Source organism: Stegodyphus dumicola, chromosome 4 (genome assembly GCF_044657685.1).
Source record: "Stegodyphus dumicola isolate Sdum_Otavi_A_Nest chromosome 4, ASM4465768v1".
Classification (NCBI taxonomy): domain Eukaryota; kingdom Metazoa; phylum Arthropoda; class Arachnida; order Araneae; family Eresidae; genus Stegodyphus; species Stegodyphus dumicola.
The window spans coordinates 30,917,092-30,934,523 of NC_140771.1; the positions used below are offsets into that span (position 1 = coordinate 30,917,092).

The 17,432-nt window shown below is 34.4% G+C and overlaps 1 protein-coding gene across 1 annotated transcript in view; it reads left to right on the top strand.

Moving 5' to 3' along the window:
- The window catches only part of LOC118181898 (neprilysin-1-like), an 86,765-nt gene that overhangs the window by 35,498 nt on the left and 33,835 nt on the right, over nt 1-17,432 (top strand). The window contains exons 9-13 of the mRNA XM_035351126.2: nt 17-153; nt 314-551; nt 5,695-5,793; nt 12,923-13,000; nt 13,316-13,434. Of these exons, the coding sequence (XP_035207017.1) occupies nt 17-153; nt 314-551; nt 5,695-5,793; nt 12,923-13,000; nt 13,316-13,434 (671 nt within the window). The remainder of the gene's footprint in view (nt 1-16; nt 154-313; nt 552-5,694; nt 5,794-12,922; nt 13,001-13,315; nt 13,435-17,432) is intronic.

A 17,432-nucleotide genomic window follows, 5' to 3' on the forward strand; every position in this document is an offset into this window, starting at 1 on the left:
AATCTGTTTTTCCTAGATTAAATGGAGTCGCTTCATGACATACGTTTTCCGGAATCTGGGACTTCCTATCGACACCAGCAATCTATATATGATGGTTCACTGCAAGGAATACTTTCATCATCTTGGAACTCTACTTTCTAACACTCCACCCAGGTAAAAAATTTGATTTCATTACTTAATACATTAATTGCAGTATTAAATGAGAGAGAAATATATCAGAACTCTCAAATATTAGGACTAAATATTTAGAATGCTTGTTCATGTAGCTTTTAATTTAAGTTCTTTATTGGTAAGTTCTTGAACTACCTACCAGGGTGCTGGCTAATTACATGTCGTGGAAATTCGTGTTGAGCTACATGTCTTTCATGAGCATGCCCTTCCGCCAAATCTTCCAAGACTATACCCTGCTGACACCAGAGTTGAAGCATTCGAAACTGAAGACATATACTTCCAGGTGGAAGGGATGCGTCAGCCTTGTCGGATCATGGTTTGGGAACGCCATTGCTGCATATTACGCTAAACACGGCTATCCAAAGGATGTAGAAGAAAAGGTAAGACTGACTTTTACTCCTGCAATACTACTATCCACTCGCCCGCTATACTGATGAAGAAATCTAAGCACTATTAAAAATATAGTGCTATTGTAAAGCACTATTTAGCGAGAGGTATAAAATACTCGTATTAGAAACTTGAATGACATCAACAAAACCTTTGGGTTTCAGGGCTGGATCAGAACAACTTAATGTGGGTTCTCGGAACTAGCACTGGATGGCAAGTCTGGCTTTAGTACAGTAAGATTGTGAGGCTGTACCAGTTCCACATGGGGATAAATTCCTGGTGCCTCACATGCTTAATCCTGTCTTGATCAAGAAATCAAAAATTAATGAAGTACAAGGTACAGTCGATTAACCGTTTAATTCATGCAATGGTGGGCAAAACTAATCCTGAAATGGCCATGCGAAGTTGTAATCAATGTAGGCATGTGCTAAAAAAACAAATTATTTAGAAATGTTAAATGGGTAACAAATAGCATATTGTTTATAACAGCGGTTACTTAAAATAATAAGAGAATATACAGAGGAAAAAGAACAGAGTGTGCAGAGAAGCATACAGTTTGGAAAAATATGCGTTATACAGTTATGTCGTGAGTCTTCCCCCCCTTTTCGTATTTTTGGGCAAATGATAACTTGCTATGATACTTGGTAACAAGTAGTGGCCACTACGTCAACATCATCGGAGCAAAGAACTTTTAACTTGAGAATTACAAGTTCATCGTAAAAATTATTTGTTAGAATGTAGAGAAGAATATTAATCTTGTGTGGAAATCGAGAAAAAAATGATGAAAATTATTACTGCGCTTCATAAATTTTTACGGTTCATTAATCATATTAATATATTGTAGTGCACTTTTTGGGTGGGTGTGCATTACTAATGTTAAAGTACACCCACTGAAAAAAAAATTGTGGACAGTTCTATAGCTCTCGTACTACATGACTGATTGTCTAAATTCAATTTGTGTTTTCGATGTCTCGAAAGCGAATATATTAGAATATATATATTTGATTTACATACAGCATTGTACTAGCATGCATTTTGACACAAAATAACAGAAATCACAATTCAATGCTTTTTCATGTATCTATTCTACGTTTCAAATTACGCCAAACTGCGCAGCAGCAATTTTTTTAAAAAAATAGCAGTCGAAATTTTAACTCCGCAACGTTAATTGAATTTGGCATACATTTAAAAATATCGACTTTTAAATTAAATATACTAACTTCTTTTTTCATAATTAAAATTTAGGATGAATCAATATGAAATTTACATTTTTTTATTTATTTCAAAAATTTGTATTTTTAAATAAATTTTATACATTTTTCGGATACTAATTGTATTTAACCTATAAAATATGTGCCATCATCTTAAAATAGATGTATTTCTAGGCATCCCTGCAAAAAATTAGAGTTTTGTATTCAAAATTTCCGAAAAGGTATGGGAATTTATATACTGGCTAGTTTTGAAATTTGGCACATTTGTTATAAACAATAATAATGCCAAATGTGGATTACACACTTTGTTACAATTCTAAATGAATTATAACAGTTATTTTGAACCTTAAGTTTCCAAATAAAGTTTACTGACAATTATTCAGAAGGAATTTCTTTATTCTCATTTTTATTAATAATATCAAACAAATACTTATTAATAATATGTGAATTTTTTAAAATTTATAAAGAATATTAATGAAAAGTTTAAAGATATTTTTTTCCTTTCATAAGAGAAAATTTTTACATTCGTCATTTTATCATCTGGTATTTTACTAACTTAATTTTACATACAATTAAATTTACATGCAAATTTCCAAATTTTGTGTCATATATGTATTCAGTATTTCTGAGTACGTCAAATAAGACGACAGAAATATTATAAATAAAACATGCCGTCTTCTTCTACAGAAATATTTAAGCAAAAAGAAGAAGCAAAATTTACTAGAAGATTTTTATCTTATTTTCTGCGTGTAAGAAAAGCTACCAATAAAAATGGTTCTGAATATATATTATATGCATAAAAAGGCCTTAATTGCATAATAAATTTCTGAAGCGAACTGTTGTTTGCATTTGAAGGGCCGCTAATAATTATCATCAAACATTATTATTATTTTTTTTTTTCTCAAAGCAAAATATATTTTTATGTTACGTAGGATGTGGAATAAACATTTTTAAAAATCAAATTGTAATTTGTCAAAATCTGAATTCTAATCATTACTAATATAATAAATGACGATTATTATTACATTTATTTTCATATTATTATTATTTCTGTTAAATTATCTGCAATATTAGAATTTATTAAAATTCTTGTGAAATAATTTCACAAAATTAAAAAGTTGGCTTTTCTGTGGCCATAATTAAAATTCTGCGTCAACTCTGCCGAAAAGTATAAATTAAGTGAGTTTACTTAATAAATGATAATCTAAGTTCAGAAAGAGAGCACTGACAATTCAACCACTGGTGCCATATTTATCATTTTACTCCCAGTTAAATAACTGCACTAATTTTCGGTGATCTTTCGGTTTCTTAGTTTAGAAATCTTACGCAAATTAGGTTGGTTTGTTATTTAAATATGGTAAAACACATAGAGGCTATCTGGCTAAGGGAAGGAATTCCCTCATGGAGGACTCTCTTACGGAAATGTGGCTTGAATTTCCGTTACACATGAGGAAAATCACGGAAACTATGCAACTTGCCCGTTTGCCTGGGTTGAACTTTAAGGCAAACTACCAATATTCAGTAATCTCTAACAGTTTGGACATTGGTGGAAGGAGCCCACCAGCGGCCGAGCGGTAAAGTCGCTGAACACTGGTAGTTCGGTCCGAGGTTCGAATCCCGCGAACGGGCTGGCTGCATGGGCGTTTTCGTGGTTTTCTCCATGTGTAACGTGTATACGAGCCAGTTTCCCTTAGAAAGTCCTCCACGAAGGCATCCCTCCCCTTAGGCAGATAGCCCTCGAGGCTTTGCCATAATCACACATACACATATATACATTGGTGGAAGGGCCGCTTAAATTAGAAACCAGGTTAATAGATTCTAATTTACTATTTTGTTTGAAACATTTAATTATTTTTATATTCTTAGCACAAACAACAGAGTTTTATTAACCACTATAGTATTTAAACTACCAAGCCGAAGTACAGATGTAAGATCAATTACATTTCCTATTAATGTATTTTACGTGATATTTTTATAATCTAAGGTAAAGACGGGACGATTATTCATCCTGGGAAGATAAAACAGGTGTTTAGCCTAAGTAACATTAGGTTTTTTTTTTTCTTAGAAGCTGCTGTGTTAAAACAGTGCCGCACTGTTAAATGATTGGCTGAGTAGCGGATTTAAATAGCTGCAAATTAAGCAGACGTGGTGTGGTGTATTTAATTATGGCAAAGCACACTAAGGCTATCTGCCTAAGGGGAGGGATGCCTTTCGTGGAGGACTTTCTAAGGGAAACTGGCTCGTATACACGTTACACATGGGGAAAACACCCATGCAGCCAGCCCGTTCGCGGGATTCGAACCTTGGACCGAACTACCAGTGTTCAGCGACATTACCGCTCGGCCGCTGGTGCGCTCAAATTAAGCAGACGATTTTTAAGCTTACGTTATACACTCGTTCCATTGCGGAAACCGTTTACTGCAGAAAATTCATTTTTCCACTGGTCAATAATCACTTCGCAGAGCCGTTCCGTCCTGAAAATAAGTATATGTAGTTAGTCATCCCGCGTGTCCTACAGATTTGTCTCCTTGCGATTGCTTTCCCTTCCCGAAAACTAAAGTATCCTTTCATATGAAATTCTTTGTTTTTCTGACATGGAAAAAAATAAAAGGAATGCAACATTTTACAACTACAGCCGTGCCATAAACGGACATCTACAAACCTTCACTTTAATTACCTGTCGCATTTGTATTAAGACAGGAAGTTGTATTTAGATAAACTCCGCAACTTTTCTACTTTTGAATACACTCTGCTCAGTTAATTGCCATGCTGTGAATGTGCGTTGAAACTTCGATTACATGATCTTGAGTAAGTCGAACGTTTTGACGGAATGGTTGTCGGAACTAGAAATTCGAAGGTGAATATAAAACATACCATTCGAAATGAATACTGGTTCAAAATAGAATTTTTAATATTTAGTTTTTTTAGAGTGGTTTTCCTTCAATCAGGGTTTATTGAAATTTGACTATATTTGGATTCTTCGCTTTATTCAATAAAACGGAAAGCCTTGTGTACCATATGCTTAGATCATAGCGTGTAGTTTGAAACTAAGTGTTTTAACGATATAAACTTGTAAAGTATTTCTCCCGCCTTCTTAGCGAGCCTTCGTGGTGTAGTTATCTGCACGCTCAGCGCGTAATTGAGAGGTCTGCGGTTCGATTTCCGGCGAAGGCGTTGCTAATTTTCAATTCTTCTGCTTCCAAAAAAATCTTAATGTCTCTACAAACTAAATTTAAAAGTTTGATGTTTTTATCATATCTCATCTATCATTTATATCAGTACTCTTACAATAACGTTTCAAATAGCTAGTTCTTCCTAATTTTATTACAGATAATTAAGAAATTATACTCTTTATTTACTGGGTTTAAAAATTGTCAGAATTATAAGATTTAGAATATTTGCACCCTGCACCCGATATTAATATCGGATCTCTGAAGGAGGCAAAATAAAAGCTGGATTCTGTTGACCAAAACCATTTGGGAGATGTTTAACTCCTCTATCATTTGGTAAGCGTCTTTCAACTCAACAGCATGTCCTCCGGTTTGTTTTAAGCTTAACTTCCAGTTAAAATATCTAGAAAATAAAACGCAGTCTTCCTGAAAGATAAAACTAAAATTTTAAAAGAATTTGGTAAGAATACGAAATTTACAAAAATATAAATGTCGAAAAAAATTGAATATTTCTTACATCAACACTGAAAACAAATGTTTCTCAAAGAAGTAATAAATGCAGAGACTGTGACTTGTAGAGATATATCTGTCAAATTAATGTAGCACTTTGATTTATAATTCGAATTTGTTAAACTACTGTAGCATTTTATTTATCAAAATTGACTCATACTATAAATGGCACTATCTGAAATCTCTTTATTATTATGAAAATTATTTTCATCGTTCCTTATTACTCAGTTAATTTTCATTCCTAGGCTAAGATGTTGGTTTCGTCGCTAAAAAGAACGTTTATTGATATAATAGGTTCCACGTCTTGGCTGGATGAAGATTCAAAAAACGTTACCATTGAGAAAGTAAGTTCTATTCATATCTACTTTAAAAACCGCAAAAATTCCTTTTGTATTCACAAGGGATAGAAGTTCGAATGAAAATCCATTATGACTTTATAAACATTTGAAACATCATGCAAATAATAATAATAATAATAATAATAATAATTTCTGGAAACATGCCATCCTTTCACTAATTTGTTTTATCTATTTTCAATATTAACGAATGATTTTTTAATTAATATGACAAAAAAGTAATAATTGTAATAACTGAAGCTTAAAGAAGCCAGAACTCCTGTATTTAAAACCGAAAGTGTTTTTTTTTTTTTTTAAAGCCCATACGGGCCTTAGCCCAGAAGAGCTATTAGTTTTGAAACGGCATTTTGCGTGTCGAATCACTTAAATGCGATATATCACGTTTCAAATTGTTGCCACCAAATATTACCGCCCTGTATTATACGTAAAGAAACTGATTAATGAAGAATCTACATGAATGTATGAATGTTTCCAGCAATGTGAGAAAATAAAGGTACCTAGAGTCATCAAATTTTGAATAACATAGTTCTCCACCCGAACATAGGAACCTGGCAGCCGGAATTTGGATTTTGGAATCTGTCATATTGTCTATTTTCTATTTTGTAAAACTTTAACAAATTTTTGACTAAAAAACTCAACAATTTCAAAGCGAGCAGTGGCAATATTGTAAAGCAGTGTTTCCCAAACTTTTGACTTATGTTGTACCCCTTCCATAATTTTTGTAACGCTGAGTACCCTCGTCAAAAAAATTGGATGTATTTTAATAACAATCAAAATCTTTTACTTTTTCTTTTCTTTTGTGACATACACAAAATAATAAGAAAAGAGAAATAAAATTATTCATATTAAAACATAAATAAAAGTTATATAATAAAAAACATTAATTTGGATTAGTGAGAAGGATGAAATTGTTTGTGCTGAGATGACAGATCGTCATAATTTGGTTCCCTGGTTGTTAATTTTAATCTTAGATGCAGTTCCACGTCCAATAGTCTTTTTTTTTTTTTTTTTTTTTTTTTTTTTCTTCTTAATGCCTACAAATGCTTAAAAGGCAACTTTAAATATGAGGTTGGAAAAGGCAAGATGTATTTCAGAATTTTTTCTGTTAAAACTGGATATACATGTTGCATTTGTATCCAGAATGATATTAAAGTACACTTCTTATGTTTATTTTTCAAGAATACATCTGAAGCCATTTCCAATAATTGCTCTTCTTCTGCATGCGACAAATCTTCTGGCATGGGTGTTGTGTTAATGTTAAACAGATATCTTATCCATTCAGTATTTTTGTTTAAATCATGGAAATAGCTTTTCAAGGCTTCTTGCAATCTCTCCAAATGCTGTGTTATGCATTTCAGAGTATCAGTATCAATTTTAGTAGTCGAACTTGTTATAAACTCATGAAGAGAAGGGAAACGAGACTACTTCTCCGTTACCAACTCTCTTTTGCATAAATTTAGTTTTGTGATGGCAGCGTTCACTATGTCTTGAACGTGAGACAATGAAATTTCTTTGCCTTGTAACGATAAGTTGAGGCAGTTAAAAACAAAGAATATATCTGCTAAGTATGCTAGTTTACAAAGCCATTTCAAGTCATGTAAGCAATTTCTCAACTCAAATCTATCATTAAGAAAACATTGAAGTTCATGTCTAAGTTCATTTTAGATTTAGAATTTTTCCTCGAGATAGCCAACGAACATCGTTACGAAAAAAATCTGGGTATGACTACTCCCCTTTTCTTCACATATTTGCTAAAAAAGTCGTGCAAAGGACGGTTTTTAATGTAGTTAACAGTTTTTACGCTTTCATTCAGAACTTGTCAGCAGGCATCTTACGTGTTGCCAAAGCCTCTCTGTGTATGCAACAATGTGTAGCTATGAGATTTGGGCAACATTTTGAATTCTTATCATCAAATTCTTATCATCAAATTCTTATCATATTATTAATTCCGATCATCCATTTGCTCCGTCTGTGCCTGTTCCAACACATCTATTCCAACCAAATTTGCTTGTTCTCTTGCATGAATATTATATATATGCGGCTAAAGTGTTTGTCGCCGATAGTTTATTGGTTGCTTGCGTAACTTTAAATTGTTTTATTCCCCGTGCAGTGCAGCGCATGACGAATATTATGAGAAAGCTAAGCCGGAAAAATTAAAAATACAAGAGCAAGTGAATTTAACATTTAATAAACAAATTTAACATTTATATATAATAGAATTCGGAAATATGCCACCTGCATAAACCGGCATCCATGGAAAAACAAATAAAATGAAATAAATAAATATCTTTATTATATGCGGCTTAAGTGTCTGTTTGACGCCGATAGTTTATGGGTTGCATGCGTAACTGTACTAGCCAATGGGGTGAACTTGCCACGGCACAGGGTTGCCGTTTCAGTTGAAACATAGACAATTTCCTGTAAACTTGCCTTTGCTATGACCATCCATGAGTCTCAGGTCCAAAGTCTTATGCGTGTTGGCATTTTTTGACCGGAGCCTGCATTTGGACACGGCCAACTTTTTGTTGCCTATTCAAGAGTTCGTGAAAGAACGGACGTAAAATTAAGAATAATGGATGGTCCTCTGCAAGTCGAGCTTAAAAAGGATGGAAAGATCTACACAAGAAATGTTGTGTACTAGTACAAAGAGATCTTTGAAATGTGAATTAACATTTTATTATTTAAATCACCTTTATTTATTCAGATAGCGGTGGCTCTTAAGAAATATACCGCCAGTGGTTTCCTTCATTGCACTCTAAGCAATTAAGCAAGTAGAAGGAGGAAACCCCGTGGGGCAGTAAGCAAAGGGGCGTCCTCGCCGCCGGGCCTGGGTAATTCAGTTTAAATTAGCAGACATCTTTGCACAAATAATTTTAATTACAATTTATAATATCTAGAACAGAGGTCATTTCTTATGACCGCCGAGCTTTCTAGTTTATTCATGACATTAAAGATATCTTCTCCTGTTGTGTGACCCAATAAAGCCTGGCAAAATAGAAAGCCGTCATGAATTTCGTGATTTCTTTTTCGTATCTAACAAACGCCATAAGATTTGCAAAATTCGGAATATTAGTGGACTCATCGACTTGCAATGCATAATAACGACTTTGAGAAATATCAGATAATAACATCTCTTTCACATTATTAGACATATCAATGATTCGTCGAAGAACTGTATTTATTTGAGAGAGAAACGCGGTCAAAAGTTTGTTTCAATCTCATCTCCTATCAGTACTTCTACCATTATCTTGGCTGCAGGCTTGACTACAATTTCGCCAATGGTTTCCGCTGCATTACATTTCGTAATTAAAAGCGACACGCGATACGAAGTTTCTAGTATTTTTTTCTTGTCACCTCCTGTCAAACCCAGCATTACTTTTCGAGACTGATATAAATCCTTAAGTTTATTTTCAAAAAATTCTATGGATTTATCTTTGTACTGATTATGGTTTGCCTCAAAATGGCGCTTTAAGTTGGATGGTTTCATGATTTCGTTTGTTAGATTTTCGAAACAAATGACGCAAAGTGGAATAGGCTCATTTTCATCTCCATTCCATGAGAATCCAAATTTAAGATATGCCTTGTCGTACATACGAGTTTTTCTTGCTTTTTTCTTATCAGGTTCTTTAAGAATTGAAGGTAATTCGTGTTTAATTTCATTATTTCCTGTTGGTTGATTGCTGCTGTAATCATTACTTCTTTTCGGTGTAGTAGTTCTAGATTTCAACCAGTCATCCATAACCTATGCTAGAGATAAAAATTATATTTTATAAAAATAATCAAAATCAGTGGGACTTACTAAAGCATATAACAAACATTTCCTACAAGAAAAATCGCCCAAAAGCTAAAAATACACAGGCGCCTGGAGAAGCCACTAACTATTTACGAAGTAAGCTGTCTCTGTAACGAAGTGTGGTATATTCCCGCCGTGTCACACCGGACCATCTCACGCCTCACAAGACTGTCTTGATTTGACTCACGAAAACGTAGCAGTACATATCCTCACCAAACTCCGGTGCAAGGCGTACTTCCACCAAACTCTGCTGGTACCCCTGGAGGTACGCGTGCCACACATTGGGAAATACTGCTGTAAGGAATAAAGCACTTTTATCTTCAGCGCACAAGACTGTCTATCCAAAATTCTAAAGGTATGTTTTTTTTTTAAATATTTTTAGCCCAAAGTGGCGTTAGTCCAAATGCTCTCGAAACGTGTATGTGTCTGTAAATGAAAACAAAACGCCTGTTTAGACGCAAAATAAAATCTAAAAGCTTTCAATCTTTATTTATTTTTTTAATACCTACAAAGGAAAAATACTTATACTTCACTATATTTTTATGACAGAAGAATTTTGTAACATATAGCATTATTGTTTGAATTAATTTGCGTTAAAAATATTTTTCATTTAATTACTCCAAAATAAGTATTTTTCATTCGCTCTGTAACCGTACAAATCTTAGTTTCTACCCTATTTTATTAATTTCCTAACATTTAATTTTGAATATTTGTTTTTAAGATCGCCGACTGCAGGTGATTACTTTATATCAAAATATAGACATGTCAAGTTCCGCACCAAAGATCTTCTCCGCCCGCCTGTTAATTCTACAGATCTATTCCGCACCAGACCACTTCTGTAGGTCAACTCCACAGTAATTTTGAGCGATTTTTGGCATTCCGCTTTCAGTCTTCCTGTCTCCACTCTTTTACCTGTAGAATATTAGTTTTCTTGAGGGCACAGATCTGTTTCCATTAAAAGAACAATTTCTAAGAAATTATTTTCTTTTTTTTCCTCACTGGGATTTTCGTTAGATTTGATGTCGGTGAAAACTTTGATTTCCTAGTTGTTCTACCATTTGAAAGTAGAATATCTTAAATATATTGACTAATTATTATTAAGCGTATTTATTTCCTTTCATGTATAAAAACTTTTCTCTCGGAATAAGGTTAGAGAGATATTTAACAAATAAGACTGGGTCTAAAATGTGCAAAGTTTGCTTAAGCAGCAATTAGGAAGGGCAAAGGTCGATTATAGATCTATTGAGTTTGCCTATTTCAGTAATACGGAGTTTGCTTACGGCTTCAGAATTCATAAATTACAGCTTTAAAAACGTCATTTATTAATCTCAATAATATTGTCATCTTTTTATTTAAATTATCAGTTGTACATATTATACATTAAATTTATCCTATATCATATGAGTTTTATATACACTGAAGTGACAAAAGTCATGGGATACCTCCTAATATTTTGTCGGTCCTCCTTTTGCCCGGCGAAAGGCAGCAACTCAACGTGGCATGGACACAACAAGTCGTTGGAAGTCCCCTGCAGGAATATTGAGCCATGCTGCCTCTATAGACGTCCATAATTGTGAACATGTTGACGGTGCAGGGTTTTGAGCACGAACTCACCTCTGGATAATGTCCCATAAATGTTCGATGGGATTCATGTCGGGTGATCTAGGTAGCCAGATCATTCGCTGGAATTGTCCAGAATGTTCTAACCAATCGCGAACAATTGTGGCCCGGTGACATGACGCATTGTCATCCATAAAAATCCCATCGTTGTTCGAATACGTGAATGGCTGTAAGTGATCTCCAAGTAGCTGAAGGTATCCATTTCCAGTCAATGATCGGTTCCGTTGCACCAGAGGACCGAGTCCATGCCATGTATAAACAGCCCAGACCATTATGGAACCACCACCAGCTTGAACAGTGCCTTGTTGACAACTTGGGTCCATGGCTTCGTGGGGTCTGCGCCACACTCGAACCCTACCATCAGCTCTTACCAACTGAAATCGTGACTCATCTGACCAAGCCACTGTTTTCCATTCGTTTAGGAACCAACCGATATGCTCACGAGCCCACGAGAGTCGCTGCAGGCGATGTCGTGCTGTCAGTAAAGGCACTCGAGTCGGTCTTCTGCTGGCATAGCCCAAGGAAGACAAATTTCGCGGCACTGTCCTGTCGGACACGTCCTCTGCGGTTATTTGACGCAGTGTTGCTTGTCTGTGAACATTGACAACTCTACGCAGACGTCGCTGGTCTCGGTCGTTAAGCGCAGGTGGTCGGCCACTGCACTGTCCATGGTGGGATGTTATGCCTGAAATTAGATACTCTCGGCACACTCTTGACACTGTGGATATCGGAATGTTGAATTCCCTAACGATATCCGAAATGGAATGACCCATGCGTCTAGCTCCAACTACTATTCTGCGTTCAAAGTCTGTTAATTCTCGTTTTGCGGCCATAATCACGTCACAGCCTCTTCACATGAATAACTTGAACACAAATGAAAGCCTTGCCAAAGCACTTCGCATTTATACATTTTCTAACCGATACTACTGCCATCTGTATATTTACATATTGCTATCCCATGACTTTTGTCACTTCAGTGTATATTGTATACGTCTTATACTATTAAGAAACATTGTTAAGTATTACAAATATAATTCAAAAGAATAAATTAAAGATCTTATTTTACGAATAACGATAGTACTTTCTAGTAACCTTGCTGTTTGGCAAATCACGTGGAGGGTAAATTAAAAATCTTATGTGTCATACAATGATAACTGTTGTCAGGTTTCATGAATAAATAGACTGTAGACTGTTAGCGCAACGTAACGCAACTTGACGGCCTACGATAGCTGAAAGAAACTCGGCTACATATATTTCTGACAACAGGTTGTTGTTAATCTTCATGTAGAAGCCGGGTAAATACGATTTCACCTAATGTTGTACGATCAAATGTTTTTATTAAGAATACTGCATCCATTATTCGAACTAGAATATTTAAAATCAATCTTCGTAAAAAACGAGGGCATAAGGAAACAAAAATGCAAGTTGGTTCTTTAATCAACTTTCATAGGCTTCTAAAATAAATAACGAAATAATAACAAATTATAAAAATAAATCTAGAGTAACAGCCTAACTGGAAAATGGTAAACTATGTTTTAACCAAAAAACGTGCAACTTTAAAATTCGGTGTATATTTAAATTAGAATATATTTTAATTAGAATGAGGTCTTTAAACTCGGCGTTATTATGATTCATCAGTTTGTTAAGTTACTTTAAATATGCCTCTAATAATACATAAGAAATAAAGCAATGTTTCCTTTTTAGGTACTTTCAATGAAAACAGAAGTGGGATATCCACGACACATGCTGAGTTCTGACTATGTCGAGCCATTTTATGCTAAAGTAATACGAGTGTTTTCTTTCGTCTGTATAGTACTTTTATATACTTTTATGTACTTTTATATTTCGTGATGTAATGTCATACTCTTTGTAGCACATGCTCCAATTTATGCATTTCTTGCCCTTTTAATGAATAATGTTTCTATCTAGAAATAAATCTCCACAGAAATTACTATCCAACTTTAAACTCTAAATCTTTAAATGTATTTCAGCTTGTAATTGTGCTTGATTGCAGTAACTATGCAGTCTTGATTGCTATAAAATATCATCTCCTTAATAGCTTCAATTGACTCACTTAATGGTTATTTTTTCCTCTAGCTGGAGTTGGATACGGACAGCTTGCTGAAAAACATGTTGAAAATGAGCAGATTTCTGGTGTATAACGAGCTTCAGAAATTAAATAGGCCCGTAGAAGAATATAGGCAGATGGTGGATAAGTACGTATTTCATGTTACGTGCTAAAGATACAAAGAAATTTCTCCCATTTTCATATCATAAATTTAATGCTTGTGATTTAGCAGTAAAACAACCAAACAGAATAGCTGCTCTTAGAAGCAAAGTACAGTAACTCAGCTCCAATCAATCGAAAGGAAATAATATCATGATAGCTTACATAAAAAAATCTGATGTGTACACCACATGACTTCCATGTATGGAATATTAAATTATATGCATTTTTTTCTTGCATTTCATTTAAACTTATTGGATTGAATTAAATCTACTTCGCCGACAGCGCATAAACCACAATAGAATAAATGCATTCTTTAAAATTCACTTTGTTTACCAAAGCGACACTCTGGCTCTAGATTCACTTAACAGTATTATATTTCGTTCATATTATAACTCAGAATTTACAAAATTGATATCATTTAAAGAATTATCTAAGCGTTGCCACATGTCCTATTCAAATACTATAATAAAGATAGAACGATGCATAAAAGAAATTAAGCAAACAAAACAAAAAAGAAACAGTTTTTCAAAGACGATTGAGTATTTCTCATTCAATTAAATCAGTTCTCACTTAGCGACAAGGCAAAAATACATAAAAACTCTAAATATCTGTATTAAAAATTACGAAGTAAATCTTAAACACTTATTTCCTCGAAAAAATTCCAGAAAAGATTAAGCATGATTTAATTGGCAATAATAAATGAAGGTGTTATCTTTGTTGTTGCGAAGCTAAGTTTCTCTAGATTGGCAACAAATCCACTATCCTGCTGTTTCAAATGTAAACAAGCAATGGCCGCCATCAAAAAAAGTATTAGGCTTAGCGGCAATTAGACAACTTTAAAATTGTTGATAATTCTAAAAATATTGCATACAGATTTACTAAAGGGCATAAAAACCTTAACCGGAAGATAAGAACAACATAATTCAATCATTTTTAAAACCAAAAATGCACAATTTACAGACATATAAGAGTAAAGAAACTGAGATCACTGAGCCGGGTAACAGAGTGGATATATATATATATATATATATATATATACGTTTGGTGCGGCCGATTGCAACCAAAATACGAGGTGCACATCTACAGTTTATAGCAGTTCTGTATACGAAATTTCAGCGTTCTGAGGCTACTCGTTTTTGAGTTATGCGAGATACGTACGTACATACATTCGTACTGACGCCACGAAAAATTCTCTTCAGAATTCATTTTAAAGTAGTTTTATAATTTTTTTGGAGGAAAAGAGTATTTTATTCTTTCCTTACGTACAGATATCCCGCAGAAACATCGTTAAATTGCATTCGATAGCGGTCAAAATGGATATTTTCGTTAAAATATGCTGCCTGAAACTTTCCGCGATTACAATACTTCCTTTTTACTTCGTACAAGGAAGAAAAAAAGTGTTCTTTAATACTTTAAAAGTGAAATTAAAATAAGAGTGATCTCAGCATTATTTCAGCATTATCTGAGCATTATTTAAAATCATAATGAAAAAATTATGATAGACAGAATACCGTTAAGCGTATAGGTTATATTATGGTACACTTTTATCTTTTGAATTCTGGGTATATTGCCATAACTCAAATAACAAATGTAATTTTCAAGTTATTTTTTGTTATTGGACTTTCGATTCTTAAACCTGCTGGAGGAGGAATAGTAGACCTCTTCTCTATCCACGCTCGTGTTGCCACAATAAATCGAACGGTGACAGAAACTCGCTTCCGAATGCAAAAGATTAACAGCGCGGAATATATCTACAAAATTGTATTATCAAATTCATAATAAATCAAAATTTAGAGAACATAGGTTGTTAATTTTAGCCTTCTATTTAATTTCTTCTGATAGTGCTTAAGCTCGTACAGAAATCTATTGGGAACCTTCATAAAAGCAAGCAGCAGAAACACACCTTCATTCCCTCTTTACATCTCTGAAATTTCTCAAATGACTTCAACAGTAGCACTTGATGAAGAGATTTTTCTTCTGATAACGGAAATTACCCGTCATATGTCTAATCTGATAACTATAGGATTGATTTTAAGAATAATTACACTTTTTTTGCTATAAAAACATTCACTGCATGAAGTAGATTTTATTATTTTTAAAAAGTCAGTTTTTGAATCCGCGATAGCATGTATTAGGTGTGTGAAATTAAATAAAAAATTCGTTATAAATTTCTTTTTATAAGTCGAGGATATGTTACAAAAATTAAGTTTGAGATAAATGTGGCGGTAATCACTGCCACATCTGACGGCAGCTGCGGTGGGATCATTCGAAGAAATTAAACCCTAAACTTTGCAAAGGCAGTGTATATATTCAATTAATTGTAATGGAATGTCATTTATATAATCATCGTATTTCTCTTATTTGATGCCATAAACGATAGAAACACGTACAATAAATCTCCTGTAACGGTTATTTCCCGAAGATAATAACTTCTGAAAGTCACTAGTATTTCTGAGGTCGTAAATAAAATCAGCTATGCACTGCATATTGTTGCGTGCGTACGGGTTCGTTGTGAAATGAATGCACAAGTCCAATGAAAAAGGGGCCCACCAGCGGCCGAGCGGTAAAGACGCTGAACACTGGTAGTTCGGTCTGAGGTTCGAATCCCGCGAACGGGCTGGCTGCATGGGCGTTTTCGTGGTTTTCCCCATGTGTAACGTGTATACGAGCCAGTTTCCCTTAGAAAGTCCTCCACGAAAGGCATCCCTCCCTTTAGGCAGATAGCCCTCGTGTGCTTTGCCATAATTAAATACATCAACATCAATCAATGAAAAAGGAACAAAAATTTATTATTATCACAACAAAAATGCTTAAATTTATTCAAATTATCATGCAGTATTACAATATCTCACAGTAGTTTCCTTTTAACTACTCAAATGTCCAATAGAACGTAATTCAAAACAGCTAAAGAACGCTAATCCGCGAATTCGCTACAATCAACAAGAGCAGTTTTCTAAACAACAACAAACTAAGCAACTACTACTACAAACTGAAATCGAAATCGAAATCGAGTCAATGGCTAGGCGGCAATTAGTAGCCAACCGCTACTTTAACCGTCTCTGTTGGTAAATTGCCCTAAGGCGTTGGTACTTAAGTTTTTAATTAAGGCGATTTACGCCGCGCCAACTAGGCGAAACTTGTCAAATTTTGTGAAATGTAGGTGGAATAAGGGAGATGATTGGCAGGAGCCTGTCACGTGGGGGGTCACCAGCTTACGCGTACAATGAGAAATATTGGAAATATTAATAATTATCAAGTTTTGAAACAGGTTATCTAGATTGGAATAATTAAACTAATATCGCGATCTAAATGAAGACAAATGGCACAACTAAGTGCAACAGATTAGCTAAACAAAATATTCAAAGTCATCCTTTCTGTAAAACACAGATTGGACAGTGGTAGTCACGTGGGAGTCACCCTCCCGTGAACTGTCCACAGCCCAATGCATCTTGAAATAGTAGATATCACAATTCAGTGAAGTCTTGGTCTGAGAAATTAAACACTAAAGTTCTTGTACAACACTGAGGCACATGAGTTACTGTAACTATACACTATGTACATATAGGGACGGCGGTATTTGAGCGAAGTAGCAAATGGTGAAAAACATTTTACACTAGCAATAAGCTTTGAAGATCCAGGTACACGGATCATGTCCATAAGTCCACAATATTACAAAGTCTCTGATATAACAATAAGAAGATTACGAAAATGACAAATATAAGATCAGTGCTTTGAAGATCCAGGTACACTGATCATGTCCATAAGTCTATAAAGTTTCAAAGACACTGGTAAAATGACACAATGAAGATAAAATAAAGATAATAGTACTATGTACAATATTTACACATTTCACCATTTGCTGTTATGGAAGATGCCTCTTGGGCGCTTTGCTGCAATTTCTATAGTAGGGTCATAATTTATCAGGTTACGGATATGTTCATATTGAGAAAGTTCTATTTTAGCATAGAAATTGTGGCTCGTGGT